The 24,481-nt window shown below is 56.6% G+C and overlaps 1 protein-coding gene, 2 non-coding genes and 1 pseudogene across 8 annotated transcripts; all 4 read right to left on the bottom strand.

The window, feature by feature from the left end:
- Positions 1–915: 915 nt before the first annotated feature.
- TBRG4 (transforming growth factor beta regulator 4) lies at positions 916–10,608 on the bottom strand. Of its 6 annotated transcripts, none has more exons than XM_067745733.1 (12): positions 10,463–10,543; positions 9,752–9,885; positions 8,074–8,538; positions 5,834–6,157; positions 5,057–5,228; positions 4,623–4,780; positions 3,900–4,010; positions 2,989–3,133; positions 2,386–2,631; positions 2,085–2,196; positions 1,857–1,971; positions 916–1,208 (listed from the first exon to the last, which is right to left on the bottom strand). In XM_067745733.1, the coding sequence occupies exons 3-12, from the start codon at positions 8,485–8,487 to the stop codon at positions 1,107–1,109; spliced, it is 1,899 nt and encodes a 632-aa protein (XP_067601834.1). In that variant the 5' UTR covers positions 8,488–8,538; positions 9,752–9,885; positions 10,463–10,543; the 3' UTR covers positions 916–1,106. The 6 variants fall into 6 exon arrangements, with proteins under 6 accessions (XP_067601834.1, XP_067601835.1, XP_067601833.1 ...); XM_067745734.1 differs by lacking the exon at positions 10,463–10,543 and adding an exon at positions 10,168–10,270; XM_067745732.1 differs by lacking the exon at positions 9,752–9,885 and having other exon boundaries at positions 10,463–10,608.
- LOC137229634 (small nucleolar RNA SNORA5) lies at positions 4,874–5,007 on the bottom strand. Its single transcript, XR_010945786.1, has one exon. It is a non-coding gene; the product is annotated as a small nucleolar RNA SNORA5 (small nucleolar RNA).
- Positions 5,394–5,530, bottom strand: LOC137229635 (small nucleolar RNA SNORA5). The gene has a single exon (XR_010945787.1). It is a non-coding gene; the product is annotated as a small nucleolar RNA SNORA5 (small nucleolar RNA).
- Positions 10,609–15,836: 5,228 nt separating the features above from the next.
- LOC137228805 (whey acidic protein-like) lies at positions 15,837–21,512 on the bottom strand (annotated as a pseudogene).
- Positions 21,513–24,481: the final 2,969 nt, after the last annotated feature.

The raw sequence follows: 24,481 nt of genomic DNA, 5'->3' as shown, positions 1-24,481 counted from the left end.
TCTGGGTGAAGAACCCCCACCTGCCTGTGCAAGTGACAAGGACCCACGTCCTGTGAGCTGGTGTCCGATGGTTCCCCCGCTACCCCAATGCCTGTGTGCCTCACTCTCTGAGGGACCGCTTTGGAGGGAGCGGGGAACAGCTGGGATGGGGACCCACAGGGGCGAGATGGCCCTTCTCCTCTGCTCAGCCCCACTCACACCAGCCTCTCTCCACTCTGTACTGCTGGGGGGCACATGACACTGCCCTGTCTCCAGCAAAGTCTCCTGTGAGGGACTGCAAGAAAGCCCTTTTTTTTTTTGGCCATGCTGCGTGGCTTGTGGGATCTTAGTTACCCAACGAGGGATTGAACCCTGGCCCCCAGCTGTGGAAGTGTGGAGTCCTAACCACTAGACTGCCAAGGAATCCGGAGAATGCCTATTTCTTTCCAGCATCTGGGGGCGCTGCTGCTGGTGTGGTGAAGGGGCCTGGGCTACGCAGGCAGACAGTTCCCACAATGGCAGCATGACACCACGGCACTCTGGTCTGGGTGTAAGGATAGCAAGGGGTCTCTTCCGGCCCCAGTGTCAGTCAAGTGCATGCCTGTCTTCTACTCAGAGCCAGTGCCTCCTGAGTGACTGGCCTTATGCCATGTGGCAGTGTAGGCCGTCAGGGTCCCCCACTCTCCCAAGACCATCGGATGGGAGGGGAACTCCCAGGACGACTGTCATCAGTAACCACACCATGATTAGAACCCCAAGCCATGCACTGAAAACCCCACTGCCCCCCCGCCGGGAAGGTCCTCGTGCGCTGAGGTTCAGCACTGCAGGACTCAGCCTGTGCTGGGGCTGACTGCCAGCCCTGAGCAACAGGCCAGCCGTGCACGAATGTACACAAGGGTCCTCCGTGGGTGGCAGAGAAGCTGGTACAGACAGGCAGCTGATTAAAGATTTATTACCCATGAAAGAACGACCTGCCACTCAGAGATGCTGGCCACCAGCCCACTTCCGGCCAAGGTCCTGCACTGAGGTTTGTCCTCGGGCGTGCCACCTCTGGCCCACCAGTGCTCGTGGCTAGGCCTCCAGGGGAGTCCGGCCCCCTGGTCACACAGTCCTTGCTACGGGACAGGTTACTTGGCCAGCTCCTCTGCCACTGCTTTGCGCATCTTGTCCTTGAGGTAGGCGCTCTTCTGCCATTCAGACTTAAGTTCCAGCCACTCGTAGTATGGGACCTGGGGAGGCAGGAGACAAGTCAGGGCAGGCGGGGACCCCTGTCCCGCCTGCTGCCCTGCACACCACACCCCTGGCCTCCAAATCCCGAAGGAAGAAGCCCACGGAGCTGCCGCAGCATGGGTGGGGAAGAGACCCTGACTTGGTCAGTGCTCAGAGCTGCAGGGGCCCACGGCTACACAGGACCAAGAGCAGCCTCTAGATTTTAAAAGTTGTACCGAAAGCAAAACAAAAAACTCAACAGGAGAGTCACTCATGTGAATCTCCGGCCCCTAACAGGACAGCCTGCTCCCGTGGCACAAGTCTCTGCAGTGAAAAGCTGGAGCCAGGCCCCAGGGCCGGAGCACAGCAGAACCCTGGCTGAGGCACACGTCGGCACGCAGACCTGGGCACCTGGCTGCTCTTACCCCGTCTAAGAGGCCCTGGCTGTGGAGATGGGAACAGTGCCTATGGCATCAGATACTTAAAAGCTGTGTGACATTGAGAAAGATACAACACCCTTTCAAACTTCCCTTTTCTCACGTGAAGGGGGAATCCCAACATGGCTGACCTCAAGAGCTGGGGTCCGCGTGAGCACTGGCTCCTCCCATAACCCGACCGGGCTGGAGGCTTCTCCCTGTGCAGTCACCACCCACCCAACAGATACTCACATCGACCAGCAGGAAGCCAGCGGCCAGCAGGTGACGCCGGGCCAGCACGAAGCGCCCCAGTAAGTCTTTGCTCCTGCTGTTGAAGTTGGGGAACTCCCAGCGCAGGAAGGCCAGCCTGCAGGAAGAGGGGCGCTGTGGGTGCTGACAGCTCTCCTAGGCCCCTGGAGGAAAGAGCGAATGCTGAGGAGCCAAGTGCACGTGGCCCCCGAGGCTTGTGTGGTCGCTCACCTCTTGGCCCCCAGGGGTAGTGGCTGGCTGCCAGAGGGCAGGGCGAGATGAGGGGCCACAAAGGCCCTCAGGGGCAGGAGCTGGCTGTCGGTGTCCAGCAGCACCTCAGCATCTAGGGAGAGCACGGAATGAAAACGTGTTGGGGACTGTCCCCTGGCGTCCAACTGGGCTGACAGCCCCGCCCCTACGATGGATGAACAGAGACCCTGGAGAGCAGAGGGGGCAGGTTTAGAACAATCCCCAGATGGGACTGCTGGGAGGGGGAGGGGGGGGAGGGGAGGGGGAGGGGGAGGGCCCTCACCCAGAACCCAGCCATACTGCGTGGCCACCATGAAGCTGCCCTTGTCGGCACTCCCCAGCAGCCCCTTCAGCGTCTCCTGTAGTTCCTTCTGCAAGGGGGTCACCTTCCTGTCAAGGGCCGAGGGCCTGGGGACCAAGGCTGAGGCTGGCAAAAGGGGGCCCGTGTACTCGGGGTGCTCCAGCTGGGCAGTGGCATTGATATGGAGCAGCTTCTGGAAGGTGCTTTGATCCTTTGGCGACTCGACACCTAACGGTAGAGGATGGAGAGAAAGGGGAGGAGCTAGCGGAGGGCCAGGAGGAAGACGGTGGAGGGACACGGGGGCCAGGTGGGAGAGCCAGAGGCACCCCTCACCCAAGTCTCACCCTGGACTCTTGGCCAGGAGCAGCGGGAAGAGGGTCTGCCGGTCACCCACTAGGAGTGGACAGAGAAGGAGCAGATGCTGGGTGAGCCCGGGCTTGCCCAGTCTCCCGGATGGTGAGTGGAGCCCTGAGGCTCCCAGGCGCCCTCCTGGCTCAAGGCTGGGGCGGTACTTGGGATGGGGCGGGGGATGCACAGGGGGCTTGCCACCACTCAGGAGAGGGAGGAATACCCCCCACCGCTCACCTAGAAACTGGGTGTGAAACTCAGGGTGGAGCACAGCCTGCAGCTCGGCCTCCAGCACCTGCTGCAGCACACACAGGGCCCACACCACGTCCACCTGCAGGGCTGGCTCCAGGCCCGCCAGCTCTGACCCCAGCTTCTCATGCACCTGGGCAAGGACGGGGTGGGGTGGGGAAAGCAGGTTTGCTCCGTGGCCGCAGGCATCCCTGGGTGGGCAGCACCTGGAGCTGCGTTATGACCTGGCCACGCTGAGGCCCGAGGAGGTGATGGGGAGCAACGCTGGCCCAGGTGCTCTTGGTCAGGCTTGGGGCACCCCTGGTGGAAGGTACCAGAAACCCTCCTCATCCCTTAGGCCCAATCTGGACAGCAGCTGTGTTCCCCCCGCTGCCCCTCCCACTGGCAGGGACCTATGGCACAAAACCACGTCTCCTGCACAGGGGAGGTATTTCTGGCCCTGAGAGGAGTTAGAGATTATGAAAGGGGAAGCAGCTGGCTGGCTGGGGCAGTGCCCACCGCGGGGCCCTAGGGTCATACCCAGTCCACTCACAGGATGCTCTCACCCCTGCAAGTGGATTGAGGTCTCTGAGCCCCAACAGGGCATTGAGGGAGCCCTAGGAAGCAAGAGCAAGGGTCCCCCAGCCATACTGCACAGTGAGCCGTCGGATGCCCTCCTGACCCTTGGCTGCCATGCTGGATTTTGCGTGTCTCGTCCCCAGACAATCCCTGGGACGCCTGGCTCTAGCCAGCTCCTTCCACGTGCCCATGCCGGGCCTTCCTCCTTACTGCCTACACCCGGGGCCCCTCAGCACATATCCGGTCTCTTCCCTCCCTCCCACTCAGTCCCGAGCTGCTCCAAGGAGGGCTGAGCATCCGAGGCAGGGCGAGTATAGGAGCTGGGGGCGTGAAGACTGTACCAGGCTGAAGAATGGATCCTCCCGTTCTGGGCGGAAGTTCACACGGGCGAAAGCCAGGAGCATGTTGTACAGATGTGGCAGAGTGATGCTCCGGGCTCTGTCCAGGACGTGCTGGGCCGGTCAGGTAGGACAGAAAGGCCGGATGAGAGGTGCCCGGTGGCCAGTGCCCCATGCAGACCTGGCCCTCCCCCAGAGCCCATGAGCTCCCAGCCCCAAGGGGTAATTTACACAGGGCAGTGGGCAGAGGGCCAGACCCTATCCTCCCAGAGGCAATCACACACACAAAAGGCCCCTGACGACAGCTTTAGAAATACTCCTCAGCCTACAAACACAGTTTCAACCTGTTGCACATAAACCTAAGTGCAAACATCCTCTTTCTTCACAACTCCATTCTGGGGTAGCTGGAAGTTCAGGGAGAGTTCTGAGTGGATTCTCAGCCTCGCTGTCTACACTGCTCCCCACACAGCTAGCCAAAGACAGACAAAAACTCCTATGAAGTTTGGTGAAAGAATGGAAGAAACCGTTTACAACTATATTTTCTTTCACTACTAAATCGTATCATTTCTCTCCAATAAGCCAGAATAAGGACTCCATGTTTGCCACCAGGAAGTGTTTCCAGGCCGGAGGGGGCTCCCTAATGAAATGACCAGGGAGCCGGCTTACGCAGGGGGTCAGGCACAGAAGGCCCTCAAAGCCAGGCCTCAGGCCTGCACCCCAGCTCACCTGGGCAAAGGCCTCAAACAGGGGCAGATTGAGCCACTTAAGGAAGGCAAAGGACTTGGTGCAGCGGGCCACCTCGCTGGACGTCAGGCTAGGAGTGTGGGGCAACAAGTCTGCAGCCAAGCGCTGGAACACATGCGTCTGGTGGAAGCCGAGTTTGCCTTGGGGACAGAGCCCGAGATTTAACTGGTGAGGATCGGCAGGCCACCCTCAGGCCCACCCGCCACCCACCCTGGTCTCAAGAAGCAAGAGCTTGGTGTCTGTAACCAAATTTATCCCTGAGGCCCAGCAGAGAGGATCAGGGCCCGTGAGTCACAGTGTTTCTGTGGCAGCCTTTTAGGCCAGTGCCCGCCACGGTGAGGCAGGCACCGAATTTGACACAGCTGCGGCCAGAGCTCAGCCCCCGCCCCACTCTGCTCTCCGCGCACAGAGCTCACCATAGGCGTAGGCCAGGTCCAGGAGGATGCCTTTCGTCAGGGGGAAGGGCTTCTGGACCAGGTGGTACGAGATGGCCCGCAGCAAGGGCACCGACCGCCGGTTCTGAGCTGCCAATGTCACCAGCACCTTCCGCAGCTCCTCGGGGCCAAAATGCTCCACCAGCTCCAGGCACTGTCAACCACAGCCGGCAGGGTCAGCTCGACGGCCCGAGGGCCAGGGGTCCCATGCAGTGCAGGCCCTGCGAGACAGTAACTGGGCCTGAGCTTACTAAACACAGGCCCCACCCGTGCAGGGCCTGCCCCCACGCCCACCCCAGGGAGCCCCCAGACGGGGGCGCCATGTCTGCAGCCAAACTTATCCCCAGGCCCCAGGGCAGGGGACCCGGGGCCCATGAGCTGCGGAGCTTGCTGTAGCAGTCATCTGGGCCAGCCCCCGCTACCACGGGAACAGGGGCTGAATTTGACTAGACTGCAGCGCTGGGGGTGGAGCAGGGGGTGGGCAGACGTGGAGTCTCTAGGAAGCACTAGCCGGAGGCTGAGCCACTGGGGCGGCCCAGGACACACTTCAGGAGTTGCCGGCCATGCCGCCTCCAGGTTATGTGCAAGACGCAATTTTGGAGGAATACAAAGGAGTGGGGTTCAGGCTCTGCACCCCCCTGGATCCTTGGAGGAGCCAGTGGGTGCGGAGAGCTGCCTCCAGCTGTCTGAAGCGCCAGTCCCTCCAATGCCATGCCCCAGACTCTGGACAGAAGCTGCCAGGGCTCTGGATCCCAGTACCTTGTCCTCCAGGCGGGTCATCAGAGACTCGGAGAGGTGCCCCGTCTTCATCATCATGGCCACCAGCATGCGGCTGTCATCGATTTCTGTCCAGCGCCGCTCCAGCTGCACCAGCAGCTCGGCCAGCAGCTCCTGGGAGTCCTGCTCCTGCATGTAGTTGGCGCTGGACTCGGCCAGGAAGGCCAGGTGCTTGTACTTCAGCCTGCGCATGCGCCAGCGGACCTCCTGCTCCACCGACCGCAGCTCCTTGGAGGTGGGGGGAAGGCCCAGTGCATAGAGGCTCCGGAGCAGCTTCACGAGGGTCCCATGCCAGACTGCAGTGATCTGGGTGGGGGGACACAGGCAAGGTCACACCCGGGACCCTGCTGACCCTGTGCTGTCACAGAGCGGGCCGACGCTCCAAGCTGGTGGCTGCCTCCCTAGAAGCAGCTCCCCACCTGTCACTTACGCGGGCGCACCAGGCTGCTCCTCCCTCACAGCCTGTCTGGGCCAGCAGGCCCACCACAGCGCTCCCTGCAGGGTGTGTCTCCAGGCCTCAGGGGAATACGGGGGCCACTCGGGGAGCCCTCTGGTCCCACCCTCAGGGAAGGCAGTATTCAGCAGCTGAGCAGGGCTCTGTTGTCCGCGGTGCTAAGGCCCTTAACTCTGCCACTCTGCAAGTCTCCTGAGCCCTCATCTGTGAAATGGGGCTGCACTTCTGAGAGGGGGAGCTGAAATCACACACACGTGAGGGGCAAACAAAAAAGCCGTTGTGTGAAAGGCCGGGCAGAAGGAGAAAAGTATGCGGGACTTCCCTGGCAGTCCAGTGGTTAGGACCCTGCGCTTCCACTGCAGGGGCCGGGTTCAGTCCCTGGTTTGGGGAACTAAGATCCCACAAGCTGCGTGGTGCAGCAAAACAAAAAATAGGTATGAATTTGATCTCAGCATCACATGAGCCTCCAGTGGCTCCTGCTTTTTCTGCAGATTTCCCTGAAGTAGGAAGGCTCTTTAAAAGAAATCTTGTTCACTGCTTACATTTCTAAATACTTTGTTCCTGGTTCATTACTAGTTTGTAATTTTGTTACAATGTAATTTGTTACAATGTAATTTTGTTCCAAATGTTCAGCCTTGTCTCTAAAGCTTACTTTGTGTGTAAAATGTTCAATGAATAACAACTAGAATTATAGTCTTAGAAAAAGAAGGGATCTACTTAATTTTTGAGTTATATTCTCAGTAAGAAATAAAGCTCTACTGTGACCTGCACATACACACTTAACTAAGACAAAAAGTTCCACGAAACACTTCCCTTACTACATGTGAACTGTTTTCTACATTACTCTATCTCATTAAAAACACTTGGCCACTTCCACTACACTTTCATAACCTACAGTTTGAAAAATTTCATTTAATGTGGTCCCTTCCTTGAGCTGCAAGTCTCCTCCTCACCATCCCTGACAAGTGGACACAGGGCCTCGCCCTTCTGGAGCAGCCAGGGGGAGGGTCTGTACCTCTCTGCTGAGCCCCAGGCCCTCTGGCTCCAGCAGACCCCATGGAGCCACGGGAAGAGTCTGCATGAAGGGAGTCCTTCCTCACACGGAACACAAACTGGGTAGAGTCCTGCCCCCAATCCCTGCCACACACAGGTCCCTTCTCTCCACGCTCCACCTTTACGGATCTGATCGGATAACGCCCATGGGCAGCTCAAGTTTCTGAGATCCTCTGCTAGTCACCCCTCATCTCCTCCAGCTTCAAGAGTGTTTCCCCCGTCAGCCAGACACTGAGTGGGGGCTATGCAAGCCAAGACTGCAGGGCGAGGGGGAAAGCCCCCAAGGCATTGAGAAGAACCATGCTCGATCCTTCTGCTTCTATTTACTGTGTCTGAGTTGCTTATCTGTAAGATGAGGACAACAATGTTCACCTAACAGACCTGCTGTGAGGATTAACAAGAGAAAGCAGACCTAATTGGGAAGGAAATCCAAAAAAGAGGAGTTATGTGTATTTGAATAGCTAATTCACTTTGCTGTACAGCAGAAACTACGGTGTAAAGCAACTATATTCTAATAAAAATTAATTTTAAAAAAGAGAAGAAACACATTAAAGTACTTTGGAATCTATAAAATAAAAAAATACCACTGGACGTGGAGGGCCTGAACACACAGCAGAGCTCCTGTCTACACCCGGAAAGTGACTGGATGCTTCGGACTCCGGGGCCTCTGCTGTTTTCTGCTTGTTGAACCTGCAGGAAGGGCTCTCGAACCCACCTGGCTGTTGACAAGATGGAGAAGTTGCCGAAAGCGGGCATCCTGTATGAGCAAGGCTTTGTCTTTCGGCTTCTCAGACAGCAGGCGAGAGAGCTGGATGAGCGTGAGGGCGGCGTGGTTCTCGTGCAGACAGTGTCCGCCACCCAGAAGCTCCAGGAGCTCCTCTGGCCTGGTGGCCTTCTCGATGAGCTGGTCCACCTCCTGGCGCTCAGGGTAGGGAGTAAACACCTGTTCCTTCTCCACAAGCTCTGACAAAGGACCTGGGAGGCGGGAGCTGGATGAGGTAGCCGAGGACGTCAGAGGCTTCTGGGCTCTCCGGGCGAGTCTCAGCTGGCCAACCGGGGACACGGCAGGGGCCAGACGGGTGGCTTCCCTCAGGAAGCACGTGCATCGCTTCACCAGCCGAGCAGCCATGGCGGCCTGGGGGGCGGGGAGAGAAGCCTCCTAGCAAGTGACTCCAAAGCCCTGAAGAGAAAAAGAACAGAGAAGGGAGTGGTGCAGAGGCAGTTCCCGACTCCCAAACACAACAGAAGAACCAGACAAATGAAAAGGAATCATAAGGACTTCCCTGGTGGTGCAGTGGTTAAGAATCCACCTGCCAATGCAGGGGACACGGTTCAATCCCTGGTCCGAGAAGATCCCACATGCCACAGAGCAACTAAGCCCACGCGCCACAACTACTGAAGCCCATGTGCCTAGAGCCCATGCTCCGCAACAAGAGAAGCCACTGCAATAAGAAGCCTGTGCACCGGAACGAAGAGTAGCCCCCGCTCGCCCCAACTAGAGAAAGCCCGCGCGCAGCAAAGACGACCCAACGCAGCCAAAAATAAGTAAATAAAATAAATTTATTAAAAAAATAAAGAGTCACAGCCACACTCCCCATAAACCAGCCCAAACCTCTCCTTCCTGACTGACCGTGCGCATGCAGCAGCGTTTTCTGAAGCAAAAATCTCAGAGGACTTCTGCTTCGGTACATGATATAACCAAATAACAAGACTTAGGAGCATCACTTAGGAGCTTGGGCTGGAGGGTTTCCAGTCCTGGCTGTAGAATCACCTAGGGAATGGCTCAACACCTCAGAATCCCAGGCCCGACGCAAGACCTCGAGTGGGAGTCTCTGCACACAGGGCTTGAACAGCGTCCCCCCCCCCACTTTTTGAATTTTTAAAAGTACGCAGGATTAAAAATTATTGACTTATGGAGACGATGAGACAGGATATTTTAAATTAGACTACTCATGGAAAACCCTGGACATATCATCCACATATACATCCCACAGCTTCTGTGGATGTTATTTTAATACTTACAGATTGTGAGTGAGCCTCCCCAAACCAAGCTACACTGTTACTCACCGACCTACTAAACACACACGCACACAGAGACGCACACAGAGAGACACACACACACACACACACACACACACACACACACACACACTTTCCAAGAGCAAACCTCCTGAACCAATCATAAAAAGCACTTCACAACATGGCCCAGAACTGTCTTCCCAGTTTTACCTGTTTTTCCTCCCTGGAACACACCCTCATTCTACACAGGCCTTGCACTTTCATTACACCTTGGCAGGGCAGGGCAAGGCCTACTGCCTCTTTTTTTTTAACCCCCCTTCATAGGGCCCGGAAAATCACCCCCCATCTTCCCGCACCCAGACAAAAAACGTTACCTCCTCCATGAATGTTACATATCCCGATGCAGCTGCTTTTAACAACTCTGTCCTGCTCACCAGCGTGAATAAATGACCTGGGTAAGGCACCCCGCCGGGGCACGATAAAAGGCGTTATAACCTGGGCCTCCCTCCTGCCAAAGCAGAGAGCGTGTTTGACCTTCGATTTCCGAGAACTTGGCCTGGGACATTTTATTTTTACGTGAGCTCACTGTTGTAGCTGTAGAAAGCTTAGATTAACTGTACATAAAGCAAGAGACTCAGTGAGGAGGAACACCGATCCAAGGGTAACATCCACCATCCACAGAGCCCCAACGGCGGGGAAGCACTGAAAACGTTCCCGACTAAAGACCGTCCTACGAGCTAGCGAGGAAAACAAGTTCAGAAGCCCAACTGGGATTTGTGGAAACACCAACCCAGAAGTTCGGCCCTCAGACGCAGAAAGAGAACGACTTGCACGAAGGCCAACCAGCGACAGCGCGGAGGACCAGTGCGGGATCGCAGGCCGCCACGCTGGACCTCGGAAAAAGGGCGCGTGCGCACGAGCAGGCGAGGCTCTGGGCCGGGCCCGCCCCCACCCCTGTGACCCCCGTCCCCCACCCCTACACCCTGCGTCCCGTGCGCCCTCCCGGTCTCCTCTCCCGGCCACGCCCCCATGCCTTCAGGACCTAAGCTCCTCAGGACCCTCTTCCCCCCGGCCCCGAGACCTACGCCGCCACCACCGCCGCTGGCGCAAGAGCCCCGGCTGACCTCCATACGTCCCAGCACGGCCCTCGGCCTACGCTGCGCGGCGCGCTCTTTTACGTCACTCGGCGCGCCGCCGGAAGCGAGGCTCGTCGCCTGCCGCCCAGCCGGAAATCACTTCCGGTTCCTTTTTCCTGCTGGGGCGATGTTCGCTCAGGGCGCGGACAGATGAAGTGAGTGACAGGCGCCGAGCAACTTCGGAAAAATGGGAGGGGCGGTGGGGAAGAATAAAGTGTCGAGAAACGGAGGCTGGGAGGCCTGGGGACCCTCTGGTACCCAGCCCTCATTCGGAGTATAGGAGGCGACGCTTTGTCGTCAGTGCGTGCTTCCCACCACCTCCCACCCCCGCGCCTTACCCGCGGGCTTCTCATACCCTCTAGAGAAGCCCCGGCTGTAGACTGCCCAGGGCTGGGCTGTGGCACGCTGGGAAGGCCTCTCAGCGCAGGTGTGCGGAAATGTAGGCACAGATTGCCTAGATCTTGCAGTTTTTCCAAAAAAGAATCTAGGATTCTGGAATTTTATGTGCAGTCTCTTGACTTTTAAATATTGACGTTTACTTGTAAAAGAAACTGCGGGGTAAGCCAAGCAAGATGTATCTGAGTTGTGTACGTGGACTTGATTTATCTTTCTTCCTGCACGCCTTTTTTTTCTTTTTTGGTACGTGGTTCTCTTACCGCTGTGGCCCCTCCCGCTGCGGAGCACAGGCTCCGGACGCGCAGGTCGAGCGGCCATGGCTCACGGGCCCAGCCGCTCCGCGGCATGTGGGATCCTCCCAGACTGGGGCACGAACCTGCGTCCCCTGCATCGGCAGGCGGACTCTCAACCACTGCGCCACCGGGGAAGCCCTGCACGACTTTTTATTTCCATGGAATTAAGAATTGCTTTGTATTTTTGGCTTAAGATTCCAGGGACCTGCCTGGCAGTTTATTTTTAATTTAGTTTTTAAAAATAAACTTATTGGGCTTCCCTTCTCTTACTTTCTGTTCTTTATCTTATTTCTTGATTTATGCCCTTGTTTGGGTGGAGCACATCCTTCAGTACCTCTGTGAGAAATGATGCAAAGGAGGTCAGTAAAGGCCTTGCAGGTCTGAAATGTCTTTATTATATCCTCCTGCTTGATTGATAGTGTGGCTGGGTGTTTTAGAAATCATTTCCTGATTTTGAAGCCTTGGTTACTCTGTGAGCCTCTAGCTTTCAAGCTTTTTGAGTTTATGTGGAGTCCAAAAATTGTACGTGAGGTGTTTTTTCGCCCGCCCTCCTTCCCTTCCTTCTTCTTTTTTCTTCCTGTTTCCTTCTCCTCTCCTCCATTCTTTTCCTTTTTTTTTTTTAATTTCTAAAGTGTGGAATCTAAATCTAAATCAGTGAACAAAGGATGTTGCAGCCATCAAGCCACTACAGCTGCCCCTTGATGGTGAGCCCTGAGGGGACTCAGGATGGGAACGAACAGGATACTGGCCCCAGATAGCTGAGGTGCATATCAAAGGAATGATTTCAATGAGCCCAGACTAGCATCTTCGCATACATAAAAAGTGCTAAATTAATTAACTTGAGATGCCCGGTTTTCTTTAATTAACAGTAATCTTTTGTTGTTATGACCACCTGGTTTTTGTTACAAAACTATATATCCTGGTTCCTCTTCAATACCTCTTCGGAGCAGTCCCTCAGAGCAATCTGAGAGGCTGCCTCCCGGGTTTGAAATCCTCAGAAAGTCCACCAAATAAAACAATTCTCAACTTTTAGGTTGCGCATTTTTTTCAGTTAACAGGAACCAGTCCAATGAGACCACATATTACATGATTTCATTTATATGCAATGTCCTGAAGAGGCAAGTCTGTAGACTTGAAAGTAGATGAATTGTTTTCAGGGGCTGGGGAGATGGGGGTGGTGGTATAATGGGGAGTGACTAATGGGTATGGGATTTCTTTTTGGGGTGGTGAAAATGTTCAGGAATTATATAGTTGCACGATTAACTGAATGTATGATGAGCCGCTGAGTACACATTAAAGAGCGAATTTTATGTTAGGTGAATTATACCTCAATAAAGCTGTGATATAAAAAAGAAAAAGAAAGAACGGTGGGCTAAAAAGAAGGAACTCTAGCACATGAGTAGAGCATGTTGGCAGTGAACCTCGCCATCAGGCCATTTTCTTGGGTAGCTACTGCTGTCATCTTCTTAGGTCTTTCCTCTTGGGCTGGTGAGAGTTTGCAGAGGCATTTCCAGAGCTGCCAACATTTTGGGAGCCTGGCTGAGGAGGACAGCTGGGTGGGTCGGGGTGTGTGGCCTCAGGTTTGAGCATGCGTATGTTTCCTTCATCATCGTTACTGTTGCTACGGAACAGACGCCGCCGCTTGCTTTATTGTGCTTGTGGATGTTTTGAGGATGGCTTGTCTCTGCTGTACAATGACTGGGGCCTCCACTGGAACCACTCAAAGCTAGAGACAGTCTACCAAGAGCCCGCGTGTGCCAGCCTCTCTTGCTTAGCTCAGGGGTTCAACCGTGGGTGCTCCAGCAAACAAGGGAGACCCCGTTGCCTTTTATGACCAGCCTCAAGAAGCACGCAGGGTCTGCGTTCTCCGTGGTGGAAGTGGCCACGGCCCCATCTAAACTCAAGAGGGGGTCTCTGACCTCAGTCTCAAGGGGAGGAGTGCCCAAGGATTTGAGGCTGCATTTCGAACTGCCACAGTCACTCAGATTTTAGCAAGGTAAGCCCACTCTCCCAGAGGGTTGAGGCAATTCATTCCAGGTGCCCTCCACTACCCTCTCTGGAGAGAAACTTCTGGCCTTTTTTTGGTGGGGAGAGGTGTTGGAGAAAGGTAGTTACTCAGTTCTGTGGGTTTATTTATTTGGCTGCATCGGGTCTTAGTTGCAGCACATGGTGGGATCTTCGTTGTCGTGTGAGGGATCTTTTTTTTTAGTTGCGGCATGCAGGATCCTTTAGTTGCGGCATGCAGGATCTAGTTCCCTGACCAGGGATGGAACCCGGGCCCCCTACATTGGGTGCGCGGAGTCTTAACCACTGTGCCACCAGGGATATCCCCTTATTTCCTTCCTGATTCTACTTGCTAGCACCCTCCACCTTCCTTCTGATCCCAGAACTGCCTTATTGGTGACTTTGAGGGATGGAATGGCCTGGGGTGGGGATCTGACCTGAATGCCCTCCTCGGACTGCAAGGTCCTCGATGAGGAACAAGCCATGGGTCCACCTGGCAGGACATCAGAGCTGTAGGAGATGAGTTTGTCTCCTTCCCAGAGGGAGGGTGGAAAGGAGAGCCGGGATACCTCAGAGCCTTTCTCATCCAACACACTTGCTGACAGATGAAAACTGAGGTGCAGAGAGGTGTGGGGACTCGCCAACACCTGTTCCCATTCCAGTTGGAATCAGGGCCAGATGAGCTGACAGATAACTGTGAGGAGGTTAGGGTACTAATTTGGTCCTACTGCCTGCGCACCCTGTAACCTGGGCCGGGCACTGAACCTGCCTGGCTCAGTCTCCAGGTCTGTCAAAGTGCTACTTGAGGATGTGTGGTCAGGATGCAGGGATACAGGCCTCTGTCGGGAGCCCTCCAGATAAGCCCCCCACGTGGTTACCCTCCCTCCCTTCCCTCTGCCTCCTTCCAGGCTGAGCCTCGCACTCTTGCCACCACCCTCTGCCAACAGCATCTTCTCTCCTGAAATTGTGCCTCAACTAGATGAGCAGCCATCCTGGTGTGCCCACCGTGGTCCTGGTTTTAGCACAGAAAGTCCCCATCAAGGGAAATCCCCCAGTCCCAGGCCAGCCAGGGTGGTTGATCACTCTGTCCTCAACCTGCCCACTCTCTTTCCCCAGGTGTACTCAAACCACAACCTGCCAGAAGCCCTGGTGCGCAGAAGAGCCCCGACACAGCACGTCTGAGGCTGCCAGTCCTGACGGGCCCGCCGACCGGGTTGGCCCTCCACTGGTGTCTGGAAACGTGACTGCTAAACAGTCCCCTACACTGACGACAACTTTCCCGCTATGGTAAGAGTAGCCCCCTGCACCCAAACTGGACAAGTAGTGCACTGTGCTGACACCTGCTTTCCCTCGGAGAGTCTGGAATTTTGGTACACGCTGGGCAGAGGGTGCTTACAAGACCAGGCCTGATAAAAACCCCTGGATGCTGGGTCTCTAACGAGCTTGCTTGGTAGACACTTCATGGTCCCAGCTTGTTGCCAGGGGATTCAGTGCCTCCAGGGTGACTCTAAGGGGAGAGGTCTGGAAGTTCATGACTGGTCTTCTCCAGAGTTCACCCCATGTGCCTTTTTCTCTTTGCAGGTTTTGCTCTGTCTCCTTAGTTAGAATAAATCTTAGCCATGAGTGTGACTCTATGCTGAGTCCTTTTGGAGAATCACAGAACCTGGGGGGTGGCCTTGGGGACCCTGGACAAACCTGGCCAAGGGCTTTCCTCTCAGGAGAAGACTTTCCCTCAGGGCCTGGTAGCATTGTTGCGTCTCCAGACCCCCGAGTAAGAGGAGGAATCAGACCTGGTGGCTGTCCCAAAGTCAGCCTGGCCCCAGCTCTTGCTGGGCACATGAACATGTCCTTTCTGCCCTTCTCTGTGTACAGGAAACTGAGGCCCAGGGAGGGCAGGACAGCCCATGGGCACATGGAGAGTGAACATCCAGGTCTCCTGCAGCTGCCCAGACCTCCCCATGCCTCTCCGTCCTGGCCAGGGGCTCGCTCCCAGCTGGGTAAGGTGCTGGGCCTTCTGCCCTCCCGAATCCTGAACACGGCCGGCTTCCAGGGGCCCACAGCCCATGGAATTACTCTTCCAGCCTTCCCCCTGGCCCTTCCTTCCATTATGTCCGTCCTTCGACCTTTCCATCCATCCCCCTTGCCCATCACTCCACCTTGCCCAGCCTTCCACCTTGTCCACCAGCAAGTCTTGCAGAGCCCTCCTGGTGCGGGGTGGAGAAGTGCACAGTATAGTGTATGGAGTGGGGCCTGGGGGTGGCAGCCTGTGGGCCAGGCACTGAGCCGTACTGATGGGGCCCTTCTTCCAGCCTCTCCTGCCTTCCACCTGGGCTCCTGCTCTGGGGTCTGTAGGAACTGAGTACCTGTGCTGCAGGGGGCGGCCTCTCTCTAGATAGAGCTATGGTGGGGCTAGGGGATCAGCCTAGTAGGGTGCTGGGAGCTCTGGGGTGGGCTGCTGTGAGCAAGCATTGAGAGGTGGTGCAGTGGGGAGAGAACCCCCTTCGCAGCCCCGGGTCTCTCTGGGATGGATGTCCAGCCCCTGAAAGTGACTATTAAAATATAGCGTGTTAATAGAAAATCTGAGATGACTGCCAGTGAAGATAGTTTATCATTCACAGTTCCCAGGAGAAGGAGGCACATCCCTCCACAAAGAGCCACAAGGGGAAGCACAGGGTCAGCCAGGAGGTGGGGAGGTGGCGGGGCAGGAGTGGGGAGAAACTGTGGGTTGCTTTACTGTGGTTTCCTTGGAAGGAGCTGGAGAGGAAGGATGACAGGCTTATTAGGACCGGCTAGTGTGAATAATGTCAGTGGGCTGTGGGGTGGAGGGTCTCCCCCTAGTGGTGTGGTCCCTGGCCTTGCACTGGGAGAGTGACCAGGAGTATGAGACCCCCTAGACGAGGCGGTGGGGGTGTGGTCTCCGAATTGTTTACTTTACACCCCCAAGGAGGGGTGTGGGGGGCAGGAGGCTGAGCAAGGTGAGTCAGGCATATCATCGAGGTGTCCAGGGTATGCATGTAGGACAGATGTTAGAGCATCAAGTTTACAGAAGCTGGACACGTGGTTAATGCAGAGACTGGGGCGTGATGAGCATTCTCTGCAGGGGAGGAGTCCTCAGCATGGCAGGGGGAGGGGGGAGGCTGGTGAGCCCCCCCACCCCGTTCCTTCTAAGCTCAAGTCAGGGTGGGCTCAGGGCCCGCCGGGGATCTTTCCTGGGTCTGGGCCCCGGCAGGAGCGGCAGCCCCGTCGAGGGGCTCAGCTCCATCTCAGACTCACCTCTCTCCCCCAGAAGCTCTTCTGGCACCTGCCCAGCACAGGCAGGGGTGTGGGAGGGTGTGCCCACTGTCCTCCAGCCTCTGGGCTTCCTGGAGGTACAATAGCACCGCACTGTGAGTCCCTTTGCATGGTAGGTGTGGCTCCCTCAGGACCTGTAGCCCCATCTTTCTCACACCCTGGAACGGCCCTTTACCTGCCCAGCGTCCAGGCCTCCCTCCCGTGCGTCCTCCTGCAGCCCCTCCTCTCTGGCGCTGCACTGTGCTCCCAGCTGTGCATTACCCAACTCAGGACCTTCCAACGTGGCCGCCCACACACCCCTCCCACCAGCTGGCCCCCAACATGCCCCAGTCCTGGAAGGCCAGCCTTCTTTCCCTTTTTACTTTTTACCTCCCCTGGGAGCAGCTAGAAATGCAGAATTCCAGACCTCCAGAATTGGAATCTGCATTTTGGCAAGATTCCTGGAGATTGGGGGGCACCTTGAAATCAGGAAGCCTTGCAGCCTCACCCAGCAGTCCTTGATTTCCTGGAGCTGCTGAAAACAGCGTGTGGGCCCCACCTGCCTTTCTGACCCAGTGGGTCTGGGTGGAGCCGTCTGACACCACCAGGTGACGCTGCTGCCGATGTGGGCCGAACTTTGGGAACTGCCCTAAGCTGCACTTTGAGCCACCTGAGGTGGCAAATTGGCCTGGGTGTAGGTGTGTAAAGAACTGAAAGTTGCTCACATGGACTGTAGGTGTCGAAAACCAGGCTGCACATAAAAACTGAATCTGGTCCTTGTCCCTGGCACACAGCTTCAAAGACTCTTGCAAATTCCTGAGTGATAGGAATTTCCTTACAATTTCCTTTTGTTATTTGTAATGAGCCCCTTTCCCATACCCAAGTTTATGCTAATGAGGTGACTCTAGGGTGATTAGAGGGCTGGGGATTGAGTTAATCACCGATTGCTGATGATTTCCTTGTAATGCTTTTTTTTTTTTAAATTAATTATTTGGCGGTGCTGGGTCTTAGCTGTGGCACGTGGGATCATCATCATTGTGGCATGCAGGATCTTTAGTTGCGGCATGCAGGCTCTTTAGCTGCGGCATGTGAGCTCTTAATTGCGGCATGTGGGATCTAGTTCCCTGACCAGGGATCGAACCTGGGCCCCCTGTATTGGGAGCATAGAGTCTTAATCACTGGACCACAAGGGAAGTTCCTCATAATGCTTATTCAAGAACCCACAAGAAAGCCTTTGGACACAGAAACTCAGGGATCTTCTGGGCTGGTGATGGTTAATGGGCTGGGAGGGTGGCATACCCTGAGCCCACGGGGACAGAGGTTCCTGTATCCCCCTCCCACGCCCTCACCCTATGTGTCTCTTCATCTGGCTCTTCCTGGTCTGTATCCTCTATAGTAGAACTATAACATAAGTATTGTGCTTTCAGAGATCTGCGGGTCGGTTCTACCAAACTATTGAATCTGGGGGGGTTATGGGAACCCCTGAATTTTAGCCTCAGGGCAGCGGTCCCCAACCTTTTTGGCACCAGGGACCGGTTTCGTGGAAGACAATTTTTCCACGGACCGCGGTTGTAGGGATGGTTCAGGCAGTAATGCAAGCGATGGGGAGCGATGGGGGAGTGATTTGGAGTGATGAGGAGTGATGGAGAAGTGATGGGGGAGCTATGGGGAGCGATGGGGAGCGATGGGGGAGGGATGGGGAGTGATGGGGAGTGATGGGGGAGTGATGGGGAGCGATGGGGAGCGATGGGGGAGTGATGGGGAGTGATGGGGAAGTGATGGGGAGGGACGGGGAGTGATGGGGAGTGACGGGGAAGTGATGGGGAGTGATGGGGAGCGATGGGGAAGTGATGGGGAGCGATGGGGGAGGGATGGGGAGTGATGGGGAGCGATGGGGGAGCGATGGGGAGCGATGGGGGAGTGATGGGGAGTGATGGGGAGCAATGGGGGAGTGATGGGGAGCGATGGGGGAGTGATGGGGAAGTGATGGGGAGTGATGGAGAGCGATGGGGAGCGATGGGGAGCGATGGGGGAGCGATGGGGAGTGATGGGGGAGCGATGGGGAGGGATGGGGGAGGGATGGGGAGCGATGGGGAGCGATGGGAGCAGCAGATGAAGCTTCGCTCTCTCGCCCGCCACTCACCTCCTGCTGTGCCGCATGGTTCCTAACAGGCTGCAAACTGTACCAGTCTGTGGCCCAGGGTTTGGGGACCCCTGCCTTATGGGATTGAGCCCTTGATTGTGGGGCCTGACTTGAACTCTGGGTAGTTTTTTGTTTTTTTTTTTGGCTGCACTGCACTGCACAGCTTGTGGGAGCTGCACAGTTCCCCAACCAGGGACTGAAGCCATGTCCTTGGCTGTGGAAGTGTGAAGCCCTAATCCCTGGACCAGAGGGACTTCCCTCTGGCTGGTTTTGTCAGAGCTGAAATGAATTATAAGACACTCACTGGGTGTGGGGTGGGGTATGCACACGTCACTGGAGGCTCTAAACCAGGCTGCCCGAGGAACAGCCTCTAACACCTTGCCCTCTGTGTGTCCCCGAAGCTGGTCAAGGCCAGTGAGGTCTGGCAGCCGCTGAGCCCCAAGCCCTCCCTGCAGCCTCTGCTCATGCTCCCGAGCCCCCATTCATCAGCACCTCTGAAAGGGGTCAGACCCCAGGGGCCGGCACCGAGAGCCTGGTGGACAAGTCTCTCCCAGCCCAGAGACGCCACCATGGCCCCCAGCTCCCAGCGCCTGGCTCTTCCAGGAGATTCCAGGCCTGCTGGGGAGCTCCTGGGGGCAAAGCCTGTGTGCTTCGCCTGCCCCCCGCCACCCCGGGCAGGTGCCAAGGACAGACAGACAGAGGACCGAGAGACATGAAGCCAAGTGGTTTTTTTTGTTTGTTTGTTTGTTTGTTTTGCGGTACGCGGGCCTCTCACTGTTGTGGCCTCTCCCATTGCAGAGCACAGGCTCCGGACACGCAGGCCCAGCGGCCATGGCTCACAGGCCCAGCCGCTCCGCGGCATGTGGGATCTTCCCGGACTGGGGCATGAACCCGTGTCCCCTGCATCAGCAGGTGGACTCCCAACCGCTGCACCACCAGGGAAGCCCCAAGTGGGTTTTTATTAGCAGCAGGTAGGAGGCATCTTGGGCTGACTGGATCCAAGAGAGAAGATTCTGGCTGAGGGGACTTGGACCGGTCACTCCTGGCAGCCAGGGGCTCTCAGGGATGTCCCTCACTGGAGAGAGCCCTCTGCAGGGGACGCGGAGGCCTCAGAGGAGGTGGAGCCTGGTCACGGTGGAGGCAGGGGAGGGAGGGATGCTGTGTGTGGGCCAGTGAGCCCTCCACACTACTGTCTCGGGCCCTCACTATCACCCGTGGGCAGGCAGGCAGGCGAGGTCGCAGCTGGCAGGGACTGTTATCTGGGAACCATGTCTCTGGGCTCCTAACCCAGAGCTCCTCCCCAGATTAAGTGGCAAAGGCACAAGCATTGCAGGTGGGCCCAGCTGGACCAAGTCCCACCAAGCAAGTGTTCCTCTGAGCCCCCTTTGCTAGTCTGAGACCCACTCTAACCCAACGGCATCAAGTGCATGCAGAGGCCTGCAGCTGTTGCAGCCCTGGGTCACTGCTGCCTGAGCCCCCGCCCTCTCCTGTGTCTTACTGCCCTCAGGGACCTGCAGAGGCCCCAAGGTCAGGGGAGGCAAAGGGAGAAGCCAAGTCCACCATCCCCAGGGCAGTGTCTCGGGAAGGTGTCTTGAGGGCGGGGTCTCCGGGATGCTTACCTGTGGTGGGGACCATACACCTCATGGCACACGACGAGCTGAAGCAGCACTTCTGGTTTTCCATAATTGGTCATCCCTGGATCACTCGTTTCTCTCTAAGCAGAGCTTTGGGGCCAGCAGGGCCTGCACCCGGGGACAGCGGCCAGCCTTTGGAACAGGTACTAGGGGAGAGGCGGGCCAGGCCTTCATCGCCCGCTGGCTTGCTGGGGCTGCCCCACTGCTGGTCTCTGGCGGCCGCCAACCTTCACCCCCCCTTGGTGGCCTGGAGCTTGAAGGCTGGGAGGGAGACAGCAGCCCTCATGGATCGCTGAGCCAGGCACTGGTGATGTTGGGAGGAAGTGGGCGAGCCTCAGCTGGGCCTCCAGTGGGTCCAGCAGGTGAAGCGGTGTCATGACCGGGCTTTTATGGGGCCACTGGGGGGTTCACTGAGAGCGGAGTGTGGAGTGCCGGCTCAAGGGGACCCTTGACAAAGCTGGTCCCTCCCTCCCTCCAGATGGGGCTCCACTGGGGCGCAGGGACGGCGGCGTTACCTATGAGGGGGACCATGCAGGATCAGCAGCAGGGGCTCCTGGCGCAGCACCTGGTGCCTTGGGGACAGTTCTCATCGTTGACACAGGAGATTGTGCAGGAATCCTCGGAGGAGGAGCTGAGCTCTGGACACACGCCTGCCCTGCACACAGGATGGGCAGGTGGGTGGGGGGTGGCCGGATCCCGCCTCCCCTGGGGCTCCTCAGGGGAAAGCAAGGTGGGGCAAGGACAGAACAATGGGGAGGCTGGTCCCCAGCAGCCCAGCGCTCTGCTCTGCTTCTAGGAAAGAAAAAATCTGCCAGAAATGTGACACAGCTGACAAAAGTGTGAATCAGCTGTAAAAATTAGGAAACAAGGCCTCAGGCGCACTGCAGGAGGTGGAGTTAAGACCCTGAGGGGCCAGGACAGGCTCCCCCCATGCCCAGTTAGCTGCCCGGTCACTTTTCACCCTGGGACAGTGGCCTGGGCCCTGTGGCTCTAGTCCCCCAGCACACGGGCATCTTTGGGCAGTATCCCACTCTTCTGCTGTCACTGACACACCCCGCCGCGGGATGTGCCTCCCCCGTTCTCTCCTCTTGTCCCAGTTACCAAACTGCCTGGTCCGGCAGTGTTTCAGGGGCGCACCTGGAGGGGAGGGAGTCCAGGATGACCCTCCTGGGCGTACCTGGCAAGATGAGGGCCGGGGCCAGCCTGAGGGCAGCCTTCAGGGCGAGCAGGGCCAGGGCCAGGCTGGCAAGACAACGCATGGTGGCGGGTGGCAGGCAGGTGGCAGATGGTGGCTTGTGGCCCCGGGGCACCTTTAAAGGAGGCAGTGGGGGGAGGAGCATGGCGGGGAGGGCGGGCGGCTGGGGCTGCCCCAGGGGGACCGAGGGGCTTCCGGCTTGGACGGAGCCCAGACTGGGCAGCTGCTGCCTCGGGCCGCTTTTGTAAACAAAAAAAGAATTCCTAGTAAGGTGGACCATTTTTTTCCACTTTGAAAGTAATGCGTGTTTACTCTGAGAATTAAGAAAATGAAGGGCAGACGAAGGAAGAAATAGAATCCACAACGACACAACGTGGCGTTGTTTTCCGTGGTCGTGGGGGTGCCCTTCAGGGAGAGGGAGTCACGGGTCCAGTTCAGCACACGGTCCACAGGTAACGGAGAAGGAGGAGGAGCCCAGGCGCAGGGGTATCTGGGGGGGCGTTTTATTTCTCCCATGGTGTCTTTTTGTCTTTTCCTGAACATTCTACAGCAAGAACAGGCCGTCTTGAGTTTATGGGCTGCATGTTCTGTGCAGAGAATGTCGGGCATGCGAGAAAGGGAGGGGCAGGGGCAGTGTCAGGGCTGTTTCTGCACAGGGCGGACACTGGGAAGGCCTCTTCCCAGAAGGGCCCGCCTGTGCCCTGTGAGCGGGACCAACACCAAGGAGACGTGCCCCTCCTTCTCTGGGGAAACTTCCTTGATCCTGCTGCCCTGAGGGCCTGGACAGGGAAGGTGGCCCCGGGGTGACCACGTGTGCTGATGGTCAGTGCCCACCCCTGGTCCAGGCCATACTCTGCCTGGCCTGTGGCCTCTTGACCTTTGACACAGAGCCCCTCAGTGCTTCCCTGGGTACTCGCGTTTCCAGATGTTTTAGCCCGGAACACCCTGCCACTACGACAAGCAGCTCAGGTCCCCCTGGCTCTCCCTGACTCCGGGCCCCATGTAGCACCGTCTCAGTCCCTAGGACCTCTCAGCAGAGTTCTCGGACCTCAGCCCAGGTCCCTCCCGGGGTGGCCAGTGCCGGCCTTCAGGGATGGGGTTCTGGAGTCCTGGCCAATGGCGACTTGCTACCTGCTGGTGCCTCTTTACACTGGCAGCTCACAAGATGCTCCCCCTTTGGCTGTTTCCCCTCCTGCAGTCTGAGAAGAATGCAGTGCACAGGTCAGAGCGGGGTACTGAGGTTCAGAGAAGTGAGGGGTGGCCAGGCCACGGTCACTCACTGGCTGGCCCTGCTGACCTTTCTCTCCCTTTTCTCTGTCCCTCCCCCTATACCACGGCCGGAAGGACTCAGGGTCCTCCTGGCTCAGATGCTGGGTCTGAGGCCAGGCTGACCACACCAGGAACTCAGGCCACGGGGCCGTGGCCTCATACTGAGTCGCCAGCCTCTGGCTCCCTGGGACACAGCCCTTGGGCTATGGGACCTGTGGTCATAGGGTCACAGGGCCTGGTCCCTTCCTCCTTGACCATAGGGCTGGCTACATACTTTGTGGGGTGCCTTGTTCAACAAGTGGGAAGAAAATGTTGGTAAAGATACTAAATACAAAGGTTTTCCTCGTCTCTCATTTTTAAAAATGGTGTTTTTTAAAAATGTCACTCTAGCTAAATTAAAATTAAATGTTTCTATTATTAGTGTGAATATTACCATTCATCTTTTTTTTTTTTTTGCGGTACGCGGGCCTCTCACTGTTGTGGCCTCTCCCGTTGCGGAGCACAGGCTCTGGACGCGCAGGCTCAGCGGCCATGGCTCACGGGCCCAGCCGCTCCGCAGCATGTGGGATCTTCCCGGACCGGGGCATGAACCTGTGTCACCTGCATCAGCAGGCGGACTCTCAACCACTGAGCCACCAGGGAAGCCCACCATTCATCTTTATATTGTGCAATGCCAGTTTAAATGAGAACACGAGAGCATTTGACTCTTATGTGGAATCACCAAAATCGTACTTTACATCCCTGGTTGGGATGGGCACATGTATTTCATTCTGCACAAAACTTACAAAGTGCTTTCTCTTCACTTTTTTTTTTTTATTTTCAGATTCACTCTTTTTTTTAAAAAAATAAATTTATTTACTTTTGGCTGCATTGAGTCTTCGTTGCTGCGCATAGGCTTTCTCTAGTTGTGGCGAGCAGGGGCTACTCTTCATTGCAGTGCGTGGGCTTCTCATTGTGGTGGCTTCTCTTGTTGCGGAGCATGGGCTCTAGGTGCACGGGCTTCAGTAGTTTTGGCATGTGGGCTCAGTAGTTGTGGCTCTCAGGCTGTAGAGCGCAGGCTCAGTAGTTGTGGCACGTGGGCTTAGTTGCTCAGCGGTATGTGCGATCTTCCCGGACGAGGGCTTGAGCCTGTGTCCCCTGCATTGGCAGGCGGATTCTTAACTGCTGCGCCACCAGGGAAGTCCCCATGCTGGTCTTTCTGGCCAGCTGAGCTTTCGCACATTAGCATGATCCTATCACTCACCATCCCTTCCCCCAGCCACCCCTGCCATCTGAAATTCTTCCTATACAACCTGGGGGGTGAAGTCCAAACACAGGGTGTGGCATGAATGCCCTTCCCATGAAGTGGTCAAGTGGGAGGGTTTGAATCCATGCCTGGGTGGGTCCAGCCCTGGCTCTGCTAGTTCTGTGACCTTGAACTATTTACTGTTTCTCACCTGTGCATGGGGTGAGGCTGTTGCCTAGGGAACCCAGGTGTTGCAAAAGCATTTGGCACCTGGGGCATAGCATGTTAGAGGACATTCCTGTCCTTGACATTCTCTGATCTCTGTGATTTAGGTTGAGACTTTTGGGGCGGTGAGGGCTGTTAGCAGATTACACCTCAGAATGTATTTTGTTATGATCAACACAAGGGCATTGGCTAACGTTGAAGTCTTGCCTAAGATTTGAAGGCTCGAGATTTAAGGCCCCTGGGCAAACCCCTCGTGGAAGGAGTCTGTCCTTGGGAATCGGGCTCTGGTCTCATTTGCTGTGTGACCTCAGACA

This window comes from Pseudorca crassidens, chromosome 8 (genome assembly GCF_039906515.1).
Source record: "Pseudorca crassidens isolate mPseCra1 chromosome 8, mPseCra1.hap1, whole genome shotgun sequence".
In the NCBI taxonomy this organism is placed as follows: Eukaryota; Metazoa; Chordata; class Mammalia; order Artiodactyla; family Delphinidae; genus Pseudorca; species Pseudorca crassidens.
This window is presented reverse-complemented; position numbering and strand designations above follow the sequence as displayed.